General features: G+C 51.7%; 1 protein-coding gene across 1 annotated transcript; it reads left to right on the top strand.

Annotated features, from left to right (window-relative positions):
* Positions 1-102: 102 nt before the first annotated feature.
* LOC137484952 (acyl-CoA dehydrogenase family member 11-like) lies at positions 103-17,201 on the top strand. Its single transcript, XM_068209194.1, has 14 exons — positions 103-460; positions 3,781-4,013; positions 4,617-4,716; positions 5,734-5,851; positions 6,235-6,368; positions 6,469-6,627; positions 7,294-7,388; positions 7,759-7,858; positions 8,808-8,948; positions 9,274-9,366; positions 9,744-9,851; positions 15,711-15,882; positions 16,573-16,639; positions 16,919-17,201. Exons 1-14 carry the CDS (start codon positions 167-169, stop codon positions 17,028-17,030), a joined length of 1,926 nt encoding a protein of 641 aa, XP_068065295.1. The 5' UTR covers positions 103-166; the 3' UTR covers positions 17,031-17,201.
* The last annotated feature ends 1,605 nt before the right edge of the window (positions 17,202-18,806 follow it).

Below are 18,806 nucleotides of genomic sequence, written 5' to 3'. Positions count from 1 at the left end.
AACAGCTGCTGGAAAGCTCCTCCCTGAGGGAGGAGAGAAGACCTCATTGATTTTACTGGAATAATTTCACAGCACACAAACAAACCAGGGCTGGTGCTGCTGTCGGGAGGGGAAGGGTGTCTGCAAGTGAGAGCTGTAGGTGTGACCGCCGGGGCTTTGCTGGATCATGTTTGTCTGTCACTTGTCCTTGTGGAGATCCAGTGTCAACTACAAGTTGTGGCAATCAGGTCACTTTCTGCCCTGGGGCGGGTGCCAAATGCTGAGTATTAAAGGAATCAACACGACCGTGGGGCAGGAGCAACAGGCCGGCATGAAGGAAAAACAAGTGTTAGAAGATTTGGAAATGCACCTTGCAAGGAGAGACACGGAGGCCCTCTTCCAAGAGCAGCCTGAGACTGGGAACCAGTACTTGGAAGACACTTTGCTTCAGAGTTACTTGAAAACACACCTTCCTCCCAAGGTCAGTTTGCGTTTCTGTGTGTACCCACCACGACTCTGCCGAGTCGCTGCTTCAGACTGAATTGAACATTTGTCTGAGCCTTTTTGTACCTTTGAGTGTTTAACTGGAGGGAATTTATCAGCATTCCTTAAAACCTGTTGTGCTTGAGGGCAGGGGTGACAAACACTGCCAGGACACACACAGCAAGTGGCTCAGTGGGCTCCTGGGACTGGGCTGGGTGTTACAGTGCTGTTTTGGGATTGTCAGTGTGGGCATTTGTTGTCTGGTCATGTAGAGAAAGGAATTTCTGAGAGAGAAATTAGACTAAGATGCTTGCAAACTCTGCTTTGTCCTTCCACCTCTCTTCCTGGGGAAAGAGGGGTTTTAAGGAAAATTCCTAAGGACTGGGACTGTTCTCAGCCAAGTTCTCAAGAGGGTGGAAAGGCCCCTTGGGGCTTGCTTGCTTCTAGCACAGGTTGGTGGCATTTCATTTCTTCAGCCAGGAAATACTCTTTATGGATTTCAGGGGTGCAGATGGGGGTTGAGGCCCCAAGCTCTGGATGTCTGTGCTGTGAGCTCCAGTCCTACAGGACCTCCTGGGAGGAGGTGGCTCACCTCTCTGGCTGGCCTCTGCCATCACCCCAAGGGCCACAAGTGCTTCCTGCTTTTCATGGAGCTGAGTGTGACCTCTCCCCATGATTTATTCCAGCAGAAGCAATGCCACGACTTCTAAAGCCACCAGATGCTCAGAGGGGAGGGGACGTAGCTTTCAGTGAGGCTCCCACTTCCCCTGCCTGCTCTCCAGGTCCGTGAGGCCTGGCAGACACAGAGTGGGAAGAGTGTGGTGGCAGTGCTGGGAGCTTGTCACAGCCATCCCAAAAGAGAGGAATGAGGCCTCCCTAAGCACCATCGTGGCCTTCTTGGCAGAAGAGAAGACAGGAAAGGAGGATGCCTTTGGGTAACTGTGAAGGTCCTGCTCCTAATCTGCACCTTTGGAAGAAGCAGGATTCAGGTCTCCCCAGAGAACAAAAGGATCAGTACAACAAGGCTGCCTCTACTCCTTCCCCAAACTGAGAAGAGCAGCTCCAAAATCTCCCAGAGAACCGGGAGCTGCACCTTCCTTTCGTTTCTGCACTCGGTCCCAGCGGGGCAGTGTTGCCTCACTGCTGGAAAGGAGAGCCCGGGCTGCTGCCTGCAGCACTGACAGCCTGCTCTCCATGGGGACACCTTCCTCTCCAGGACAGCGGCACCCCCTGAAGCTTTGGCTGTCCCACCGAAGCTGAAGGCTGATTCCTGTTGTGCTATTTTATGTCAAACACAGAAATTTTCTTGAAATGGCACAAAAATTTTCTTTCTCTGTTTGAAGGTGATTTAAGGAGAAGACCAAATGAAGCACCTGCTTTTTCTGGGTTGTTGTGAAGAGGGATCTGTCAGGCTTTGCTGCCCTGAAAATACATCCTTTAATACAAAGGCTATCTATTTGCACTTCTAATCTGCATTAATTTGCACATTTCCCATATCTTTATGCTTGGGACATCAAAGGACAGATTAGGGTGAACAAGACCACTCAGCAGCCTCAGCCCTGACCCAAATGATTTTGTCCTCTCCACATCCCAGTGTCCATTCTGTGGAGCACCGAGGCTGCTCTCTTTGACATTCAGCAGTCCCAAGTGTAGGAGTTCTGATTTTGTTCCTTCATCTTGGAAATAAACACTTTTTTTTTTGGTAATTCAGTGGTTTATCAGGCGGTGTGTGGTCAGGGCATGAGCTCCCAGTAAAGCAATTGGGGAGTTTTAGGAAATATGGATGATGGTGAAGGGATTGTTGTAGAATTCCTTGTATGAACTCAGACCAAGAGATCTTCTTGTCAGACCCATGTTCTTCTGCCTGCAAAAACCCACCAGGTAAACAGTTCAAAGAGTCTTGTGCTTCAGCAAAGTCCATGAATTTTGGATTCCTGGGTTATGCCTTGGAAACAACCTTCAAATTGTTGTCACGGCTCGATAAAGATGGGAGGTGCACGCCCATGGCAGATCTGGGTGTGGCCTGAGCTGGAGCAGCTGACAGACTCTCGTGCATGGTTTTGGCTTGTTTTGTGATTTTTAACACTGTTTCACTGTTCTGCTGAAGGAAAACTGGCTGGTCTGAGGATGGAGACTTCGGGAGCGGCACCTGGAGAATGTGTGTTTGATCCTCATGACACACATGGAATGGCAGAGGGAGAAGGGAATAAATCACACAGGGTGTAGATTAATGGAAGGTCAATACAGGGACAGGCAGGAAAAGGAAAAAGCCATGTTTGTATTTCATCAGTAGGAAATTAATGGGGTTTATAATTGCATGATTTTGGGTCCAGCAATTATGGCATTCACCTCCTTCGTTATTTTGAGGAGGGAATGAGCATCTCTTGAGAGGCAGAGAATAGCAAAAAATATTCCTGTCTTGGAAGCACATCAGGTGATTCTTTGACCCCCAACACAGTCTTGGATGTATTTAGGCTGATGAGGTCCAACAGGGCTGGAAGTTGGGTCCTCCTTGCCTGATTTTAGTCATCTAATATTCAGGTTATTTAAATCTGGTTATCTTCACTTGGCTTTGCTCATAGACATGGAAGAGAACTTGCAAAAGGCAATTCCTGTCACCCTGAAATAGGGATCTGAGGGGGTTAGAATGAACCAGTTCTCTGTAAGTGCTGGTTTCCCTTCATCAACTATGGACATATTACTCCATCCAGGTCAGCCAAACCAAGCAGAAATGAGGGCACATGAATCCTTCAGGAAGGATCCTTCAGGAGGGATTCCTGGGTGCAGGGTGGGTATTTGAATCTAGACATGTTGTGAGCCAGGCTGAAGCTGAAAAGGCTGCCTCATCCCTCCTTTTCTAATCTGACAGGCAGGTAGCTGCTGAGCCCAGTGGAAGTTTTCCTGTACAGATGAAGGCACTCTGTTTTTGGCAGCCTTTTCCCTGGCATTCTTCTCCAGCAGTAAATCATGGAGCAGCTGAGGGACCTCTGGAGACTGTCTCTTCCAACCCCCCTGCTCATGTGCATCTGTGTCATTCTCAGCCTTGACACTAAAGTGCTTCTGTCTTTTGTGAAATGCAGACACGCTGCCAAAAGTAACTTGAAAAAATGATTTTGAGGGAAAAAAGAGAAAAAGTGACAGCGGAGCACAGCTGTGCCAGCAGAGGCTGAGGGAGCTGTCGTGTTGTGTTATAGAATGCATGGAAGGGCCAAGTGGCAAGAGACCACTGGCATTGCAGGACAACATGTTCAGTCCTCTGCCCTTCCAGCTGGGACTGAGGCTGAGATGTGCTGAAGGGCTCTCCTTGTTGCTCCACAGGTCCTGGAGGAGGTGCATCAGGACTTGGAGAGGTTTGGAAACCGCCTACTGACCAAGATCCAACCTCTGAGCTGGGAATGCGAGCTGAACCCCCCCGTGTTCCAGCAGTACAATGCTTGGGGCCAGCGCGTGGATCACATCCACACCTGCTCGGCGTGGAGGAGGATGAAGGAGATTTCAGCAGAAGAAGGGCTGATTGCTGAGGCCTATGAGAAAAGATACTCCAACTGGAGGTAACTGGGGGAAATTGGGAATGACTCAGTGCCTTCCTGATTATTCTTAGCAAGGTTTATTCAGCGTTTTGCAGGTCTGAGCTGGTTGTGTAACCAGTAGCAGATGCTGCACGGACACCAGCACACCTCCCACTGTCCCCAGCAGCTCTGTCTGTCCACTGCAATGTTCCACCTCACCAATGATAAGCCATAACTAATGGCCCACACTTGATCATAATATTCTTTGATGTCACCTTCCTGATTCTGGGCCCTGGCAGTTCCCTGCACCACTCCAGCTTTGTGTGTGTTAGTTGCAATGCAGCTAAAGATGTGGGATTTCACTTGCAGGTGTTTTGTATTCCAGACCGTGAAGAGAGACCCACCTTTCTTATTGTTAAAAACTGCACAAGCTGGCCTGGTGCTGGCTGTCCCACTGGGACTGAGAAACTCTGCTGCTCCTCTTCCCTCTTCCTGGCTGGAACAGTTTTTGCCCTCTCAGAAATAAGTGGCCTGATCCTCACCCATTCTGACAGTAATTTTTCCTCTCTTCCCAGTCATTTTATCCTCATGCTGTTGCACTGCTGTGTAACCCATCTGTTTTCCCTCTGTCTCTCCCTCTCCCAGCCGCCTGTACCAGGCTGTCAAGCTGTACTTGTTCTCAAGCTCCTCTGGAGGTTTCAGCTGTCCACTGGCCATGACTGATGGGGCAGCCAAAGTCATTGAGGTATGAGCTTGCCTGGTCCCTGAGGGCACAGCCCACGTCCGGGCACTGCAGGTTAGAGGCAGGAGCACCAGCCAAGGATGGAGGAGCACTGATCCATCTGGTTCTGGGCACAGCCCTTCCTTGCTCTGTGACTCAGCTCTGTCTCCCACTGCCTTTCTCCGTGAGGTACAAAGTCTTTGTGCCCACGCCAACTTTTATTTTCACTGGCAGCACTGTGTTCAATAAGGCCTTTCCTGCACATGGCACCTGTGGCACTGCAGGTAGCTGGAAAGGTGTCCCAAGTGGAAGTGTCCAAGGCCAGGTTGGATAGGGCTTGGAGCAACCTGGGATAGTAGAAGGTGTCTCTGCCCATGGCAGGGAGTGGCACTGGATGAGCTTTAAGACCCCTTGCAACCCAAACCATTCTGTATTTCTGTGATCCTATGGATATATTTTTACTGCAAGACAATTTATTTTCCCGTATTTGTGTGGAATGGCAGTTAGATATAATAGATCCATACCTGATGTAAATTCAGCAAGCCACCGAGACTTTACCAATTGGAACGTTTGGCTCTGGATCTTAGTGACCCCCTTTGCATTGCCTCAGTGACTCTGTAGGAATCAAACATCCCTTAGGTAGCCAACCCTGGGCATTTTAATTCACCAAAACTTAAAGCAGCACAAGGCAGTTCCCTCTTCCCTGCAGCTCTCTGCGTGCTGGTGACATCCAGTGTACATGAACCTGGCACATGGTTGTTTGAGACCTCTCTCTCCAGAAATCCAAGGGGATAGGGATGCTTAGCACTCTGTGTTGTAACACAGGTCTGCACCTTCTGTCTGCACAGTGCTGCAGCAGCTGGTGGGAGCTGCGCTGGCTCACAGGCTCTCAGCAGCACCTGCAGATGCTCTGCAGTGCAGGACACCCACCTGCTTCCAGACTGGCCTGTCTGAGCCCTGAACCACACCAGTTAAGGCAACTGTATAATGTCAACTATTGTGTTATGATCATCTCAGTTTATTTTCTCTCCCCTCAAACAGTCTCTGGGGATTCCTGGATCTCTGAAAAACGCTTTTGACCGTCTGACATCCCGTGACCCTGAGAAGTTCTGGACCTCTGGCCAGTGGATGACGGAGCGAAGGGGTGGCTCAGATGTTGGTATGTGCTGTGGGGTGGGAACAGATGTGGCAGTGAGAACTGAACACAAAGGATGTGGGGAACATAAAAAGCCAGGGAGCTGGTTTAGGACTTCAGCAGAAGTCATCCAAATCCTCTGCACAGCTCTGCTTTTTAACCAACAAAAGACCCAATCTCTGTACTCTTCTGCACACCTTTGTGTTCTTGGCTGAGGTAACTCCTAAAGAACTGGATTATACAAACTGCATTTCTTATCAAGGGTCAATGAAAGAGATTACCAGCTCACCCATGCTCCATCTTCATAGCAAGAAGTGCCTTAAAGGAGCTGCTGCTTACGCTGTAAAATCAGCATTGATTGACACAGAAGTTCCCATAAGACCAGGAAATTTTCTCTTCTTTTTCAGCAAACGGCACCGAGACTGTGGCCAGGAAGCAGTCAGATGGCACCTATCGTCTGTATGGATTTAAGTGGTTCACATCAGCAGCTGATTCTGATATGGCATTAACCCTGGCCAGGATTGCAGATGCTGAAGGAGAGGTAAACCAGTTCTGTTGGATGGGGATCCAGGGGAAGGAGCAGGGGCATTTTTTTTCTTCCTTGTTGCATTGTAATAAAATCTTCTCTGTGTGCCTTGCAGTGTACTCAGGGCTCCAAAGGCCTGTCCCTGTTCTTCCTGAGGGTTCGGGATGAGGAGGGGAAGCTGAACAACATCCAGGTGCAAAGGCTGAAGGACAAGCTGGGCACGAGGCAGATGGCAACAGCAGAGCTGTGGCTGCAAGGAGCCAGAGCAGAGCTGGTGTGTAAGAGTTCCCCTGCCCTGGGGACTGGGCTGCCCTGGCATGGCACTCACTCCTGGGGCTTTCAGCAGAGATCCCAACTAAAAAACTTCCTCTCTTCCACCTCTGTGGCTTGACTGTCCACATCACAAAACAATTCACTGATGGGGCTCTGTGTGGGGTAGAGCTGAGAAGAGTTCAGGAAAAGATGTGAGAGAAGACAACAACAAAAAAAAAAGTTATTTTAGACTGGTCATTTCTTTAATCCTGGTTCCTGAGCCAGCAGAGGGACAGTTTGTGTAGTGTGCAGATAGGAGCAAGCAGCAGGGACCAGAACTGATCATGCTGACATGGTCTCCAAAAGCTGCTTCTCTGATCACAGAAAAAGAATCCCAGGATAGGATGGGTTGGAAGGGACCCTAAAGCTCACCTCATTCTGCCCTTGCCATGGGCAGGGACACCTTCCACCAGACCAGGTTGCTACAAGTCCCATCCACCCTGGCCTGGGACACTTCCAGGGATGGGGCAGCCACATCACACCACAGACTTGGCTAAAATGAGACAAATGTATTTTAAAGCAAGCAGGTCTCTGAGTGCCTGGGGGCAGACAGGGACGGAGTGGACAGCCCGTGTCCATCCCTACCCAGGGCGTGTGAAAGGCTCCCATCAGCCCTTGTTCCTTGCAGATCTCTGCAGAGGGCCGTGGAGTGGCTGCCATCTCCAACATGCTGAACATCACTCGGATCCACAACGTCATTGGGGCAGTGGCTTCCATGAGAAGGTGAAGGCAGCACGGATCCCCTCAGGGCTGAAGGAGCAGCTGCTCAGGACAAGGGGACTTTGCAGTGTTCAGCACTGAGCCCAGCGTCCCCTTTGTGGGACAGGCCTGGAGGCAGCAGTCCTGGAGGAGTGTGACCTGTGGGTGGGTGACCTGTTCAGGACCTGTACAGACCTGTACAGCTGAGCAGGGTTCTTACGGTGGAGGGGACTGGAAGGGAATGCTCAGAAGTGAGGCCTGGCAAACACAGTGTGGGAAGAATGTGGTGGCAGTGCTGGGAGCTTGTCACAGCCATCCCAAAAGAGAGGCATGAGGCTTCCCTAAGCACCAGTTGCTGGTGTAACTGTTCCCTGTGTGTGTTCCCATCCCCCAGGATGATCAGCCTGAGCAGGGACTACGCCTGCAAGCGCGTGGCCTTCGGGAAGCTCCTCAAGGACCATCCCCTGCACATGCAGACGATAGCCCGGATGGAGGTGAGGCTTTTGGGAGCCAAGCTGGGCCTGTTGGGAAGGAAAGAGGGCAGAGATCCTGTGCTGTTAGTGAGCACTGCCAGCCTGCCTGCAGTCAGATTTAGGAGGCCATTCCTGCTAAAGCAAGGTGGATGCAGCAAGGGAATTGTTTTACTCTAGTGGGATTTGATCTGATAACAGACCTAACTCCTCTGCTGGACTTCAGGCTATTCTAAACAATTACCTGGAAGTTTCCCTGAGAGAAAGGAGTGCCCTTACTATGGTAAGCCATGACCTCTGAAGTTGGGTGTTTGCCTCAGAATCCAGGCCTGACACCACAGTCACCTGACTCTTCTCCAAGACTGGTATGGACTCATCCAACTTCCGTGGGAGATCCTGCACCAGGAGATGGGCTGTAAACAGTATTTAAAAATTCTCTTGCAAGGTGAGGGAAGGGTGGTAAACATCTGTCAAACATGACTTCGGGCTCCAGCATCTCATTGCCTGTGGCCGGAACTCCCCCTTTGAAAGGAAGGGCAGATCCTACATTGTCCCACAACACACAGCTCTGTACCCTGATGCTTCCCAAATCAAAACTTGCCAGGGAAGTAAGCTGCTCAGGAAGAAATCTGTCACAGACTTTGCAGCTCCAGGTGCTCAGAGGTTGACCATCATCTCACATCCCTTATCTTTTGAAATACGTGGATTTGGGGCCTGGATGCCTTTTAGGAGCTTTGTTAAGGTTCAAGTAGGCCTGATGAAATGCATTGCCCCTTTACTGCATCACAGTGTCCAAGAGTGGCAGAGAACCTTTAATATTCCATACTTTGTGCCTTGGCTGCTCAGAATCTCTGAAGCTGTGGGTCTGAGCAGGCAGGGGTGGCATTTTACCCTGGAGGCAATCTCATGCATGGAGCCCTGGAGTCAGCAGAGTCCAAGACCCCTGCCAGTGATCCCTGTCCTCTGCTCACAGGTACAGGTGAGAGGGGCATTTCTGCTGCTTATGGAGATCGTTTGCCTGCTGGGCCTGGCTGAGACCAACCTGGCAAGTGAGCAGGAGCAGCTGCTGCTGAGGCTGCTCGTCCCAGTGGCCAAACTGTACACAGGGAAGCAGGTATGGAACAGATTGATTGGCCCAGAGTGTGGAATGTTGGCAGCCACAGAGCTGAAAAGAGGAGTGAGTGACACAGCAGTGAGAGCAGGGGATACCTGCAGGACCTGCAGCAGTTCCTGCTCTGGAGCCTGCTGCTCCTGCAGGTCCTCTCTCAGTGTCACTCAGGCTTCATTCCCATCTGCTCCTCCTGCAGGTGACCACCAACTTGCCTCAGGAGATGAGCAGGACCCAGCCAGCCCATCCCAGCAGGAGCTGCTGTGTGGCATGGGAGGTTGGACTTTCCCCTCAGGCACTATGGATCATGCCAGCTCTCTGCATTTTGCAGGCTTCTGCCGTGGCTGTTGAGGCGATGGAGAGTTTTGGGGGCCAAGGTTACATGGAGGACGCAGGCTTGCCAGTCATACTCCGGGATGCTCTGGTAAGAGCGTGGCAGGAGAAGGTCCTGTGTGTCACCAAGTCCCCTGCACAGCACTCTGGTTCTCTGCTAAAGACACACTCAAGGGAGAACACAGCCCTCCCAGGCTCACTCCCGGTGTGGCACCTCTTCCTTCCCTCACTGCCTTCCTGCTGAGCCCAGTCACCCCCAGGAAAGGACAGGATGTGTTCCTGGTGCTGAGGCCGTTCCCTAGCACAGCAATGGAGCTGAGCTTCACTGCTCCCTTCCACTTGTTGTGGAACAAGACATCTCTGGAGATATCCTTGGTATCCCTTACTTCTGCCCTGTGTCTTTGTTCCCTCACACTCCCCTTCTTTGCTGTAGTCACTGCAAAGGCTCCCTCATGCTCTTCCACACAGGTGCTGTCCATATGGGAGGGAACAACAAATATCCTGTCCCTGGATGTGCTGCGATCCCTCGCCAAGAGCCAAGGACAGGTGATGGCTGTGTTCCTGTCCACAGTGCAGGTGAGCCCACAGCTGCAGCCCTGCTCAGCCTGATCCACCCACCTTGGCAGAGCCTTCTTTGGGGTTTGTGCTCCTGGCTGAGGCTGGCAGGGGATAGGCCGAAACTGAAAGCTTTAGACAAGTATTCCAACAATTGGAATTGTGTCTTACAATTCTGCTCCTTAAATAGCTCTTCCAAAAGCAGGATGCAGGCAGTGCTTATCCTGGCATCTTTGTGTGCTTTCAGCTCAGCAGTGGGGAGCTTGGCACTGTCAGAGTTCCTCAACACAGGTACCAAAATAAGTGTATTTTTAACGTGACTCACTTTCCTGAATCCAAAATAATTTTGTGGGTTTGTTTCTTAACTGGAAAATCACCACAGGACTGCTGAATATTGAACCTCACTAGGGCTATCTACTGCATTATGACTTTCTATTTTTATTCCCTGAAAAGATGGAAAGAGCCAAAGGAATTCCATTTCTGCCTCTGGATTTGCTATTCTCTGGCTCTTCTTTTTAAGCTGCTCAGGTGACAGGAGTTCAGAGCAGCTCAGAGTTTTCATGAAGGAGCATCTCCTGGCTTGGTGCATCCCAAAAAGGAGACAGGATCAGAGGGTGTTGTCTCAGAGATGACATTATTAATCCAGACACAGCAATCCAGATCTTGTTAGCTCAGGCACAGCAAGGGAATCCTGGGCATCTGGAGTGCTGGATTTGGTTGTGTGCAGACTTCACCATCCCACTCAGACCCTGTGAGAAGGGAAGGGTCTGGGACACTGCTCTCCTGCAGCACTGGAGACTGGACAGAGCTTTCCAGAGCCTGAGTAGTTCTAACAATGGCTGCAGTTGGCAACTTGTGTCCCATCTCACCCCTGCAGTTCAGCTGTGCTCTGCACACAGCACCTCTCTGACCTCCAGGGGGGAGGGTCCCCTTGCCATCCTCTCAGACAACTTTTGAGAAGGGAGAAATACCTCAAACGATTTTGGCCACCAAACAAGAAGCCAGATCTTCTCAGGAACAGGACTGAGCACATCTGCTGGGGGCAAATCCAGTTGTTGGCAAACAGCTGCTTAGGCTGACACTGCAGGTAATGGATGGGAAAATAAAGGAGCTGTGGGTAGGCTCTAAAATAATTTGGAAAGAAGCAGCCTCCACAGTCTTACACTGAACACTAATTTAAGCAAACACCCCACAAAGGTGCTGTGCTGCACCCTGGAGCAGCTCCCTGGTGCAGCTGGGAGGGCCCCTCCAGCTGCTCAACAACTGGATAATCAGGGAAGAATTAGGGAGCACAGCGCTGTGATGCAGAGTAGGGACCTGCAGAGTACTGAGATTCATTAATTAACGAGCTCCTCAGTGCTCCCATCAATCACGCTGTGGGTGAGGCTGGGGGAGGGGGGTGAGTGCTGGCTTCAAGGTCTCCAGATTCCAGTAATGCCACTGCCTTTCCTGTCCATGTCACACTGAGGATGCTGCATGTCCAGGGAGAGGGGCTGGGTCGGCTCAGCAGTGTGGGTGTTCCAGTTCTGATTAGAATCAGACCTGGCCAGTTTAAGCTTTTCCTTTATGCCTTGGGCAGCAGGGTGCTGGAAAGGCAGCCTGGGAGGGATTTCTGTCAGCAGAGTATTGTAAAATGCAGGTGAACCCAGTGGGAAGAAATGCTGATGTCCAACTCCAGTTCAGAAGGCTGAATGATTTCTTTATTATAACTATGCTATAATACATTAATATACTATGTAAAGGAAGATACTAAAACTACATACCTACTTTCTCTAACTACCATACCTAACTCACTCACAACTCCTGACCCTGTTCACGAGAGTCCAGACTCAGGTGGGTTGGATTGGCCATCAGCTCAATCCATCCTCACCAGAATCCAACCAAGCAATCACCCCAGGTAAACAATTCTCCAAACACATTCCACATGGGAAAAACAAGGAGCAGAAATAGAAATTGTTTTCTCTTTCTTCTCTCTGTGCACCTCTATGAAAAATCCTGAGAGAGAGAGAAATGTGCCTGCCACAGCAGAGTTCTGCAGGAATGTGCTTGAGTTTCTGTACCAGAATCAGGTTTTCACTCACAGGTGATAAACAACACCTTTCTGTGCTCCAGGTGTCCAAATTCTTTCAGTCTGTGAGTCTGGTTCATTTTGAAACATCCCTCCCAATCCTGTCTACTGAGGAAATAATTTAACCCATCGTAAAGGGGTTTTTACTGCTCCAATCTATTTCCTTTTTATTGATGCACACAAACCGAGTACAATTTATTTTATGTTTGTCCATCAGGGTTCTCAGTGTGCAGGACTTGTGCCCATTGTCAGAGGCTTTGCAGAAAGCAGCATTAGTATCTGTACAGCTCTTGGCTCTCTGAGGTCATTTCAAGGGTAACTCCAGGTTTTGCTTCTATCCTCTATCAGTTGTCTATACTGATGGTGAGATGCCCAATGCGGCTGTGGCTGTGATCAGGAGCAGGAACCAAGGGTTGTAATTGTCCTCACAGAAAGGGAAATACAGAGAACTTCCCTATCCTTGCACAATGTCACTATGAGAAGCTGAATTTTTAGGGTTTTTAATACACGGGTGAGTTTGTGACAAACCACCTTGTCTAGAGGTTATGAGTCTGGAAATACTGGGGAGAAGAGTGAGTGTGAGAGACAGGGATGGATTAATGGAATGGTTTGGGTTGGAAGGGACCAAAAAACAATTTCCACTATCCCATATTGCTCCAAGCCCTGGTCAGGGCAGCACAAGTTCCAGGTGGTGGTAGGTTGGGTCTGGGACACATCCTGCACCGTCTGGAATTTCAGGAGGCGGCTGCCCACTCAGGGCCACAGGCCCCTGGGCACAAACACCGGCCCGTTTCCCTGTGAAACAAAACTTCCCACCCCAGGATCCTGATGTCATTTTGCTGGGTGCGATTGGGACTGGCCTTGGACACTTCCAGGGACCCAGGGGCAGCCACAGCTGCTCTGGGCACCCTGTGCCAGGGCCTGCCCACCCTCCCAGGGAACAATTTCCTCTCAATGTCCCATCCATCCCTGCCCTCTGGCACTGGGAAGCCATTCCCTGTGTCCTGTCCCTCCATCCCTTGTCCCCAGTCCCTCTCCAGCTCTCCTGGAGCCCCTTCAGGCCCTGCAAGGGGCTCTGAGCTCTCCCTGGAGCCTTCTCCTCTCCAGGTGAGCACCCCCAGCTCTCCCAGCCTGGCTCCAGAGCAGAGGGGCTCCAGCCCTTGCAGCATCTCTGGTGCCTCCTCTGGACTCTCTCCAGCAGCTCCAGGTCCTTCCTGTGCTGGATCCCAGGGCTGGAGCAGCTCTGCAGGTGGGATCTCACCTGAGCAGGGCAGAGGGGCAGAATCTCCCCCTCTCCTGCTGCCCATGGTTTGGGATCTGTCCAGGACACATCCTGTCTTCCAGCTCTGCTGTGGTGAGAATTTCAGGTGGATACTGCGCAGGGCCAGTCAGTTCGTGTTGTACTAAAATTTTATTAGCTGGAATTTTGAGCCAGAGCCCTGGGTGTACTTTCAAATTCAATTACAATCTGAAAAGTGCTTCTAAAATAGCTCAGGGCAGTTCGCTGATTGTTGCATTTGAGTCACTGCAGGTGAAATTTGGGCACATCCCAGGACAGGGTCTCAGCACCAGCCCTGCACATGTCGTGCAAGGCTCAGAATCAACTCTTGCCTCAAGAATTTCTGCGTAGGGCTGTAATTCAGGCCGTAACTCAGGCTGTAAATCAGCCCTGCAATCTCAGACATATGACAGTGTTTTCAGGTCCTTTTCAGACCACAACTCCAATTTTCAGGCAGCAGGAAACAAATTGAGGTTATTGATGTGGGGCCGTGTGTTCGCTCCAAGCGTTGACACAAAATTGTGATTTTAGCCCTGTTTGGGATGTTCCTCCTGTCACTGTATTTTTAGATACTCATGATTAATCTTTTAAGTAAAAACCACTCTGACCACATTGCTTGGGAGCCAGTGAGAGCAAACAAACAAGCAGCATCTTAAACTTCCTCCATGAAAACAGAGGGAATCAGAACTATTGGAGCTCTGAAGCTCCTTTGATGATCCTTTCAGGCAGTAAGGGGTGGCGGGGCAGTGATGCTGTGTGTGCCTCCTCCCAGAGCTGGAGCAGAGCAACCAGGAGAGAACAGGAGCTGCTCCTGTCTTGAACATTGCCTGGGAGCAGCTCCCAGCCTCTCCATCCCAAGTACAAGAGAGAGCATGGAAAAACCTTCCAGGAGATCCAGGGCTTTTGGTTAGGAAAGGAATAAGTGAAATTGGAACAAAAAAAAAAAAGTAAATTATTGGTAAGCAAAGAAAATACAAGATCTTTTTTATCCCTTAAGGATAAATGATGCTTTTACATTCCTGATCCATATTTCCAGGTGTTCAAATCCTCCAGCTGTGGCAGTATGTCTGTGTCCCAGCCACAAGTAGCAAGTGTTGTCCCCGTGCTCGGCCGGTGCCGTGCTGGCTCCCACCCAAACTGTGGGAATTGATGCCTTTGGGATCTGTGATCCTCATTAGCAACAACCTCCGAGCTACTTCAGAACACCTCGTTAGTATTCCATGGGCTTGGAGGTTTATGGGCTTTATGTTGGCACTAGATTTGTTCTTGTTACTTGACCAGCACATGCTGGGGGTGTTTCTGCCCCTGGAGCCCAGAACAGCAGCACTGGGAAGTGTGGACGTGTGGAAGTCTGAGGTCTGAGCAGTCAGAGAACACAGAGCAAGCCTGGGCTCAGCCCAGCCCAGATGGATTTTCTGGTCCAGTAAGAGGAGCTGCGGCACTGAAAGCCTGAGAAACATAAAACATTCCTTCTGTGTAGCTGCTGCTTACAGGCTTCAGTCTCGTCTGCAGGTTATTGATGGAGCTAATTAATGAACAGCACCTCCCACCATGCTGTGCTGCTCACTTCCAGCCTTTGGGGATGCTCTCCAAGCTGATCCCTCAGTCCTGCTGCAGGGAGAGGGCTTGGAGTGAGGAAAGATGGGACCACAGCCCATGAGGCAGGGCCAGCCCCAAAGACAGACAGTGTCCCATCCCTCCTAACGGGATAACACAGGAGACACAGATGAACGGTGTGGAAATGCCGTGCCCAAAGAACAACAGCTCCAGACTCTATCGGCACAGTATCCCGGTGCTTTCACAAGGGATTTGGGATGTGGCAGAACAGAAGCTCAGCTCAACCAGGGGAGATTTCAGGCAGTGCTGCTGGCACAGTTAAATGCCCAATTTTCATCAGAATCACAAAATCCTTTAGGTTGGAAAGGCCCTCTGGGATCAAGTCCAGCCATTCCCCAGCAGTGCCAAGGCCACCACTTACCCACGTCCCCAAGTGCCACATCCACGTGGCCTTTACATCTCTCCAGGAATGGGGACTCCAGCACTGCCACCCTTTCAGTGAAGAAATTTTCTCTAACATACAACTTGAACCTCTCCCAGTGGAGCTTGAAGCCATTTCCTCTTATCCTGGGGCCCTTCCCACTGACACAGTTTGCAGAGGAAAGCACCTTTAAATGTGAATTTTCCTGCCTGGACGCAGCTTGAGCATATTTGTGCAAGTAATAATATAACCCTGGAAGAATTAGACCTGATACAGGTATAGAGTTAGAGAGAACTGGGGATGAGAGCTGGTCCCCACGTGCAGCTGGGAAGCCAGAATGGAAACAGCAACATGCTGACTCTGGTCACAGGGAATTCTCCCTCCCCAGGGTAAGGCTGGGAGCTTCCTTTTGGGCACATCCCCTTCCCTGGCTGCTCCCCCCGTGCCAGTGGCACCCACCTGGATCTGAGTTTGTTATGCCCAGGGTTCCAGCAGCCCCTTCCCTGGCACAAGACAAATACACTGGAATTTTTCCTGTGGTTGTTCTCTCTGCAGAAAAAGCTGGAGCTGGCTTCAGGCACTGAGGAACTGTCCCCAGCTGTGCAGCGGGCACGGGAAGCCATCGGGAGCCTCCGCCAGTTCATGGTGGCTGCGGGCTCAGAGCAGGCACTGACCATGGAGCTGGCAGCCAGGGACTTCTCCTACAGCCTGGCACGGATCTACACAGGCAGGGCAGCCACAGGGACCACAGAACCATGGAATGGGCTGGGTGGGAAGGGACCTCAAAGCTCATCCAGTGCCACCCCTGCCGTGGGCAGGGACCTGTCCCAGGCTGCTCAAGCCCTGTCCAGCCTGGCCTCGGGCACTGCCAGGGATCCAGGGGCAGCCACAGCTGCTCTGGGCACTCTGTGCCAGGGCCTGCCCGCCCTCCCAGGGAACAATTCCTTCCCAATATCCCATCCATCCCTGCTCTCTGGCACTGGGAAGCCATTCCCTGTGTCCTGTCCCTCCATCCCTTGTCCCCAGTCCCTCTCCAGCTCTCCTGGAGCCCCTTTAGGCCCTGCAAGGGGCTCTGAGGTGTCCCTGGAGCCTTCTCCTCTCCAGGTGAGCACCCCCAGCTCTCCCAGCCTGGCTCCAGCCCTTGCAGCAGCTCTGGTGTCTCCTCTGGACTCTCTCCAGCAGCTCCAGGTCCTTCCTGTGCTGATGGATTTCAGACCAGGAAAGGGCTGGGAATCAGCCATAGACACCCGATTCACACCTGGCTCAAGGGTGGAGCTCTACAGCTCAGTCCCCACCTTTCATGCTGAAGCAGCTCGGCCTTCAGGCACTGCTGAGGAGTATCCACCGTCCTTTTTTGCTGAGCCCTGGGCTGCTGCGGCAGGAGCCTGGGAATGCTGACGCTCCTCCTCTCCCGCAGGAGCTCTCTTAGTGGAACACGCGGCTCGGCCTGACGCTTCCTCCACAGATGTCTGCGCTGCCCTGAGGTGAGCACGGCCCTGTCCACCCGGAGTGTTCTGGATCATTCCGTGCGCAGTGTCAGAGGCTTTGCTTTGCCTGCGGAGTGATCCAAGCCCTGGCCATGGCCAGACCCACGAGCACAACTGGGAACAAGCAGCGGCTGCTCTCAGCCCCGGGGCTTTTCCCTGCTCGGGCCAGCTCCATTCCCGCACCGATGGGCGGGATCCCACCAGGGCACGGCTCGGGTTGGCACCAGCGCCGTGCTTGTGGCAGGACTGGCACAGCCCAGCCCTCTCTCCATCCAGGTGGTGCAACCAGGAGCTGTGTCCGGTGGCCGTGGAGTCAGGGAGGGGCAGCTACGGCGGCGGGGCAGCGCTCCAGGACAGCGCCCTGGTGTTCGGGAACAGCCGGCTCTGAGCGCCCGCAGCCCCGTACGGACACGAGGTGGGTTGCAATCCAAAAAATCCCCCAAATCCTCAGGTACCTGCAAGTTCCAGGTGTGGTGGAATGTTCCGTTCCACAAGGGGCCAGAACAAATCCTTTAGGAGTGACCTCCACCTGCCCCGGGCAGAAATCCACGGCTTTGAGGTTTCCTAATGCAGACACAGCCCTGAGAGTCACTCCAAGGCGCTGGAATGTTCTCACAGTGCTTTAGGCAAAGCCCCAGTGATAAAATCCAGGCAAGAGCTGGAAGCAGCAGCTCTTCAAGTGCCAATACTCTTCTTTCTTAAGAAAGCCAACCAAAATCAAACTGAAAGTTATCTGAAGCTGATTAAATACAGAAAGCCACCATTTTTCCCTGTTCACCTTCCTGCTTTCCAGTGCTGACCACAGACGTCCCCCGCGGGTGGGGTTTGCTCCAGGGGCAGTCCTTTCCACCCACTGTGGCTGTGAACATTGACCACCTCAGGAACTGCTGCTTTCTGAAGAAAAAAGGGATTTTTATTCTCTCTGGCCTCCAGAAAGCTTATTAATTCCCTATGCACGTGTCCTAATGATGCTGCAATCCATCCTGACATAAATTCTACACAGGTTTTGGACTGAAATCCAGTAACTCTCCACCTAAGCACTGGCTGTGGGCTTCTCCTTCCCCTCAGCCCATCAGTCGACCTGCTTGGTATTGCCCTGCTGGCTACAAGTTTTTAATTAAGAAGTTGCTAATAAAAGAAGAAAGGCACTAATAGACTGAAGACAGCTGGAATTTATAGCTGGGAAATGCTACAGCAGCCAGACACTGAGTGGGAAGAGGGGGAAGGAGCTGTGTGCTGAGATTGGAGTTGTCCAGAGTTTCAAACACGGCAGAGCCACGAGGATACACAGGGTGGCTCTGGGGAGGAGCAGAGTGGAGCAATCCCAACAGGACACAGCAAGGAAGGCTTCATGGGCTCCCTGTGTCCTGGCACAGGATCACAGGCTGAGCCAAGCAGAGCTTCCCTGAAATCACCCAAATGATATGAAGCAGCAGCAAAGGGCTTCTGTTGTCTGTGCATTGCAGGGAATAAAGAGCATTTGGGTTTGGAAAATCTCCTACATCATAGAATCATGGAATCATGGAGTGGGTTGGGATGGAAGGGATCTTAAAGCCCATCCAATGCCACCCCTGCCATGGGCAGGGACACCTCCCACCGTCCCAGGCTGCTCCAGTCCCTGTCCAGCCTGGCCTTGGGCACTGCCAGGGATCCAGGGGCAGCCCCAGCTGCTCTGGGCACCCTGTGCCAGGGCCTGCCCACCCTGCCAGGGAACAATTCCTTCCCAATATCCCATCCATCCCTCTTGCACTGAGAAGCCATTCCCTGTGTCCTGGCACCAGGACTCTGTCCCTGCAGTTTGGTGTCAGAGATCTCACAGGGGTCAGTGCACAGGAGCTGCTGTGCCCGGTAAAGCTCAGGAGAACGGGAAAGTGAGGGAGCAACGCAGGGCTCCGAGTGAGCACGGCAGAACATCCACCCCCAGCTGTGCCCGTGGGTCCAACAGCAGGAGATGGATGTGACCCAGGAGGGAAAGGCCACGTGCTGGAAGTGTTTGCAGAGCTGATCAACACCTGGGATCCCCTGCTCTCCCCAAGGGCTCATCTCCAACTGCTGCCAATCCAGGCTTCCCCTTTTTCCAGCCTATTTTACAGTTCTGATCACCAGGATTAATTTTTCCTCATACATGAGCTGTAATTTGCCTAAAAATAAGCCTCTCAAACTG

This window comes from Anomalospiza imberbis, chromosome 18 (genome assembly GCF_031753505.1).
Source record: "Anomalospiza imberbis isolate Cuckoo-Finch-1a 21T00152 chromosome 18, ASM3175350v1, whole genome shotgun sequence".
In the NCBI taxonomy this organism is placed as follows: domain Eukaryota; kingdom Metazoa; phylum Chordata; class Aves; order Passeriformes; family Viduidae; genus Anomalospiza; species Anomalospiza imberbis.
This window is presented reverse-complemented; position numbering and strand designations above follow the sequence as displayed.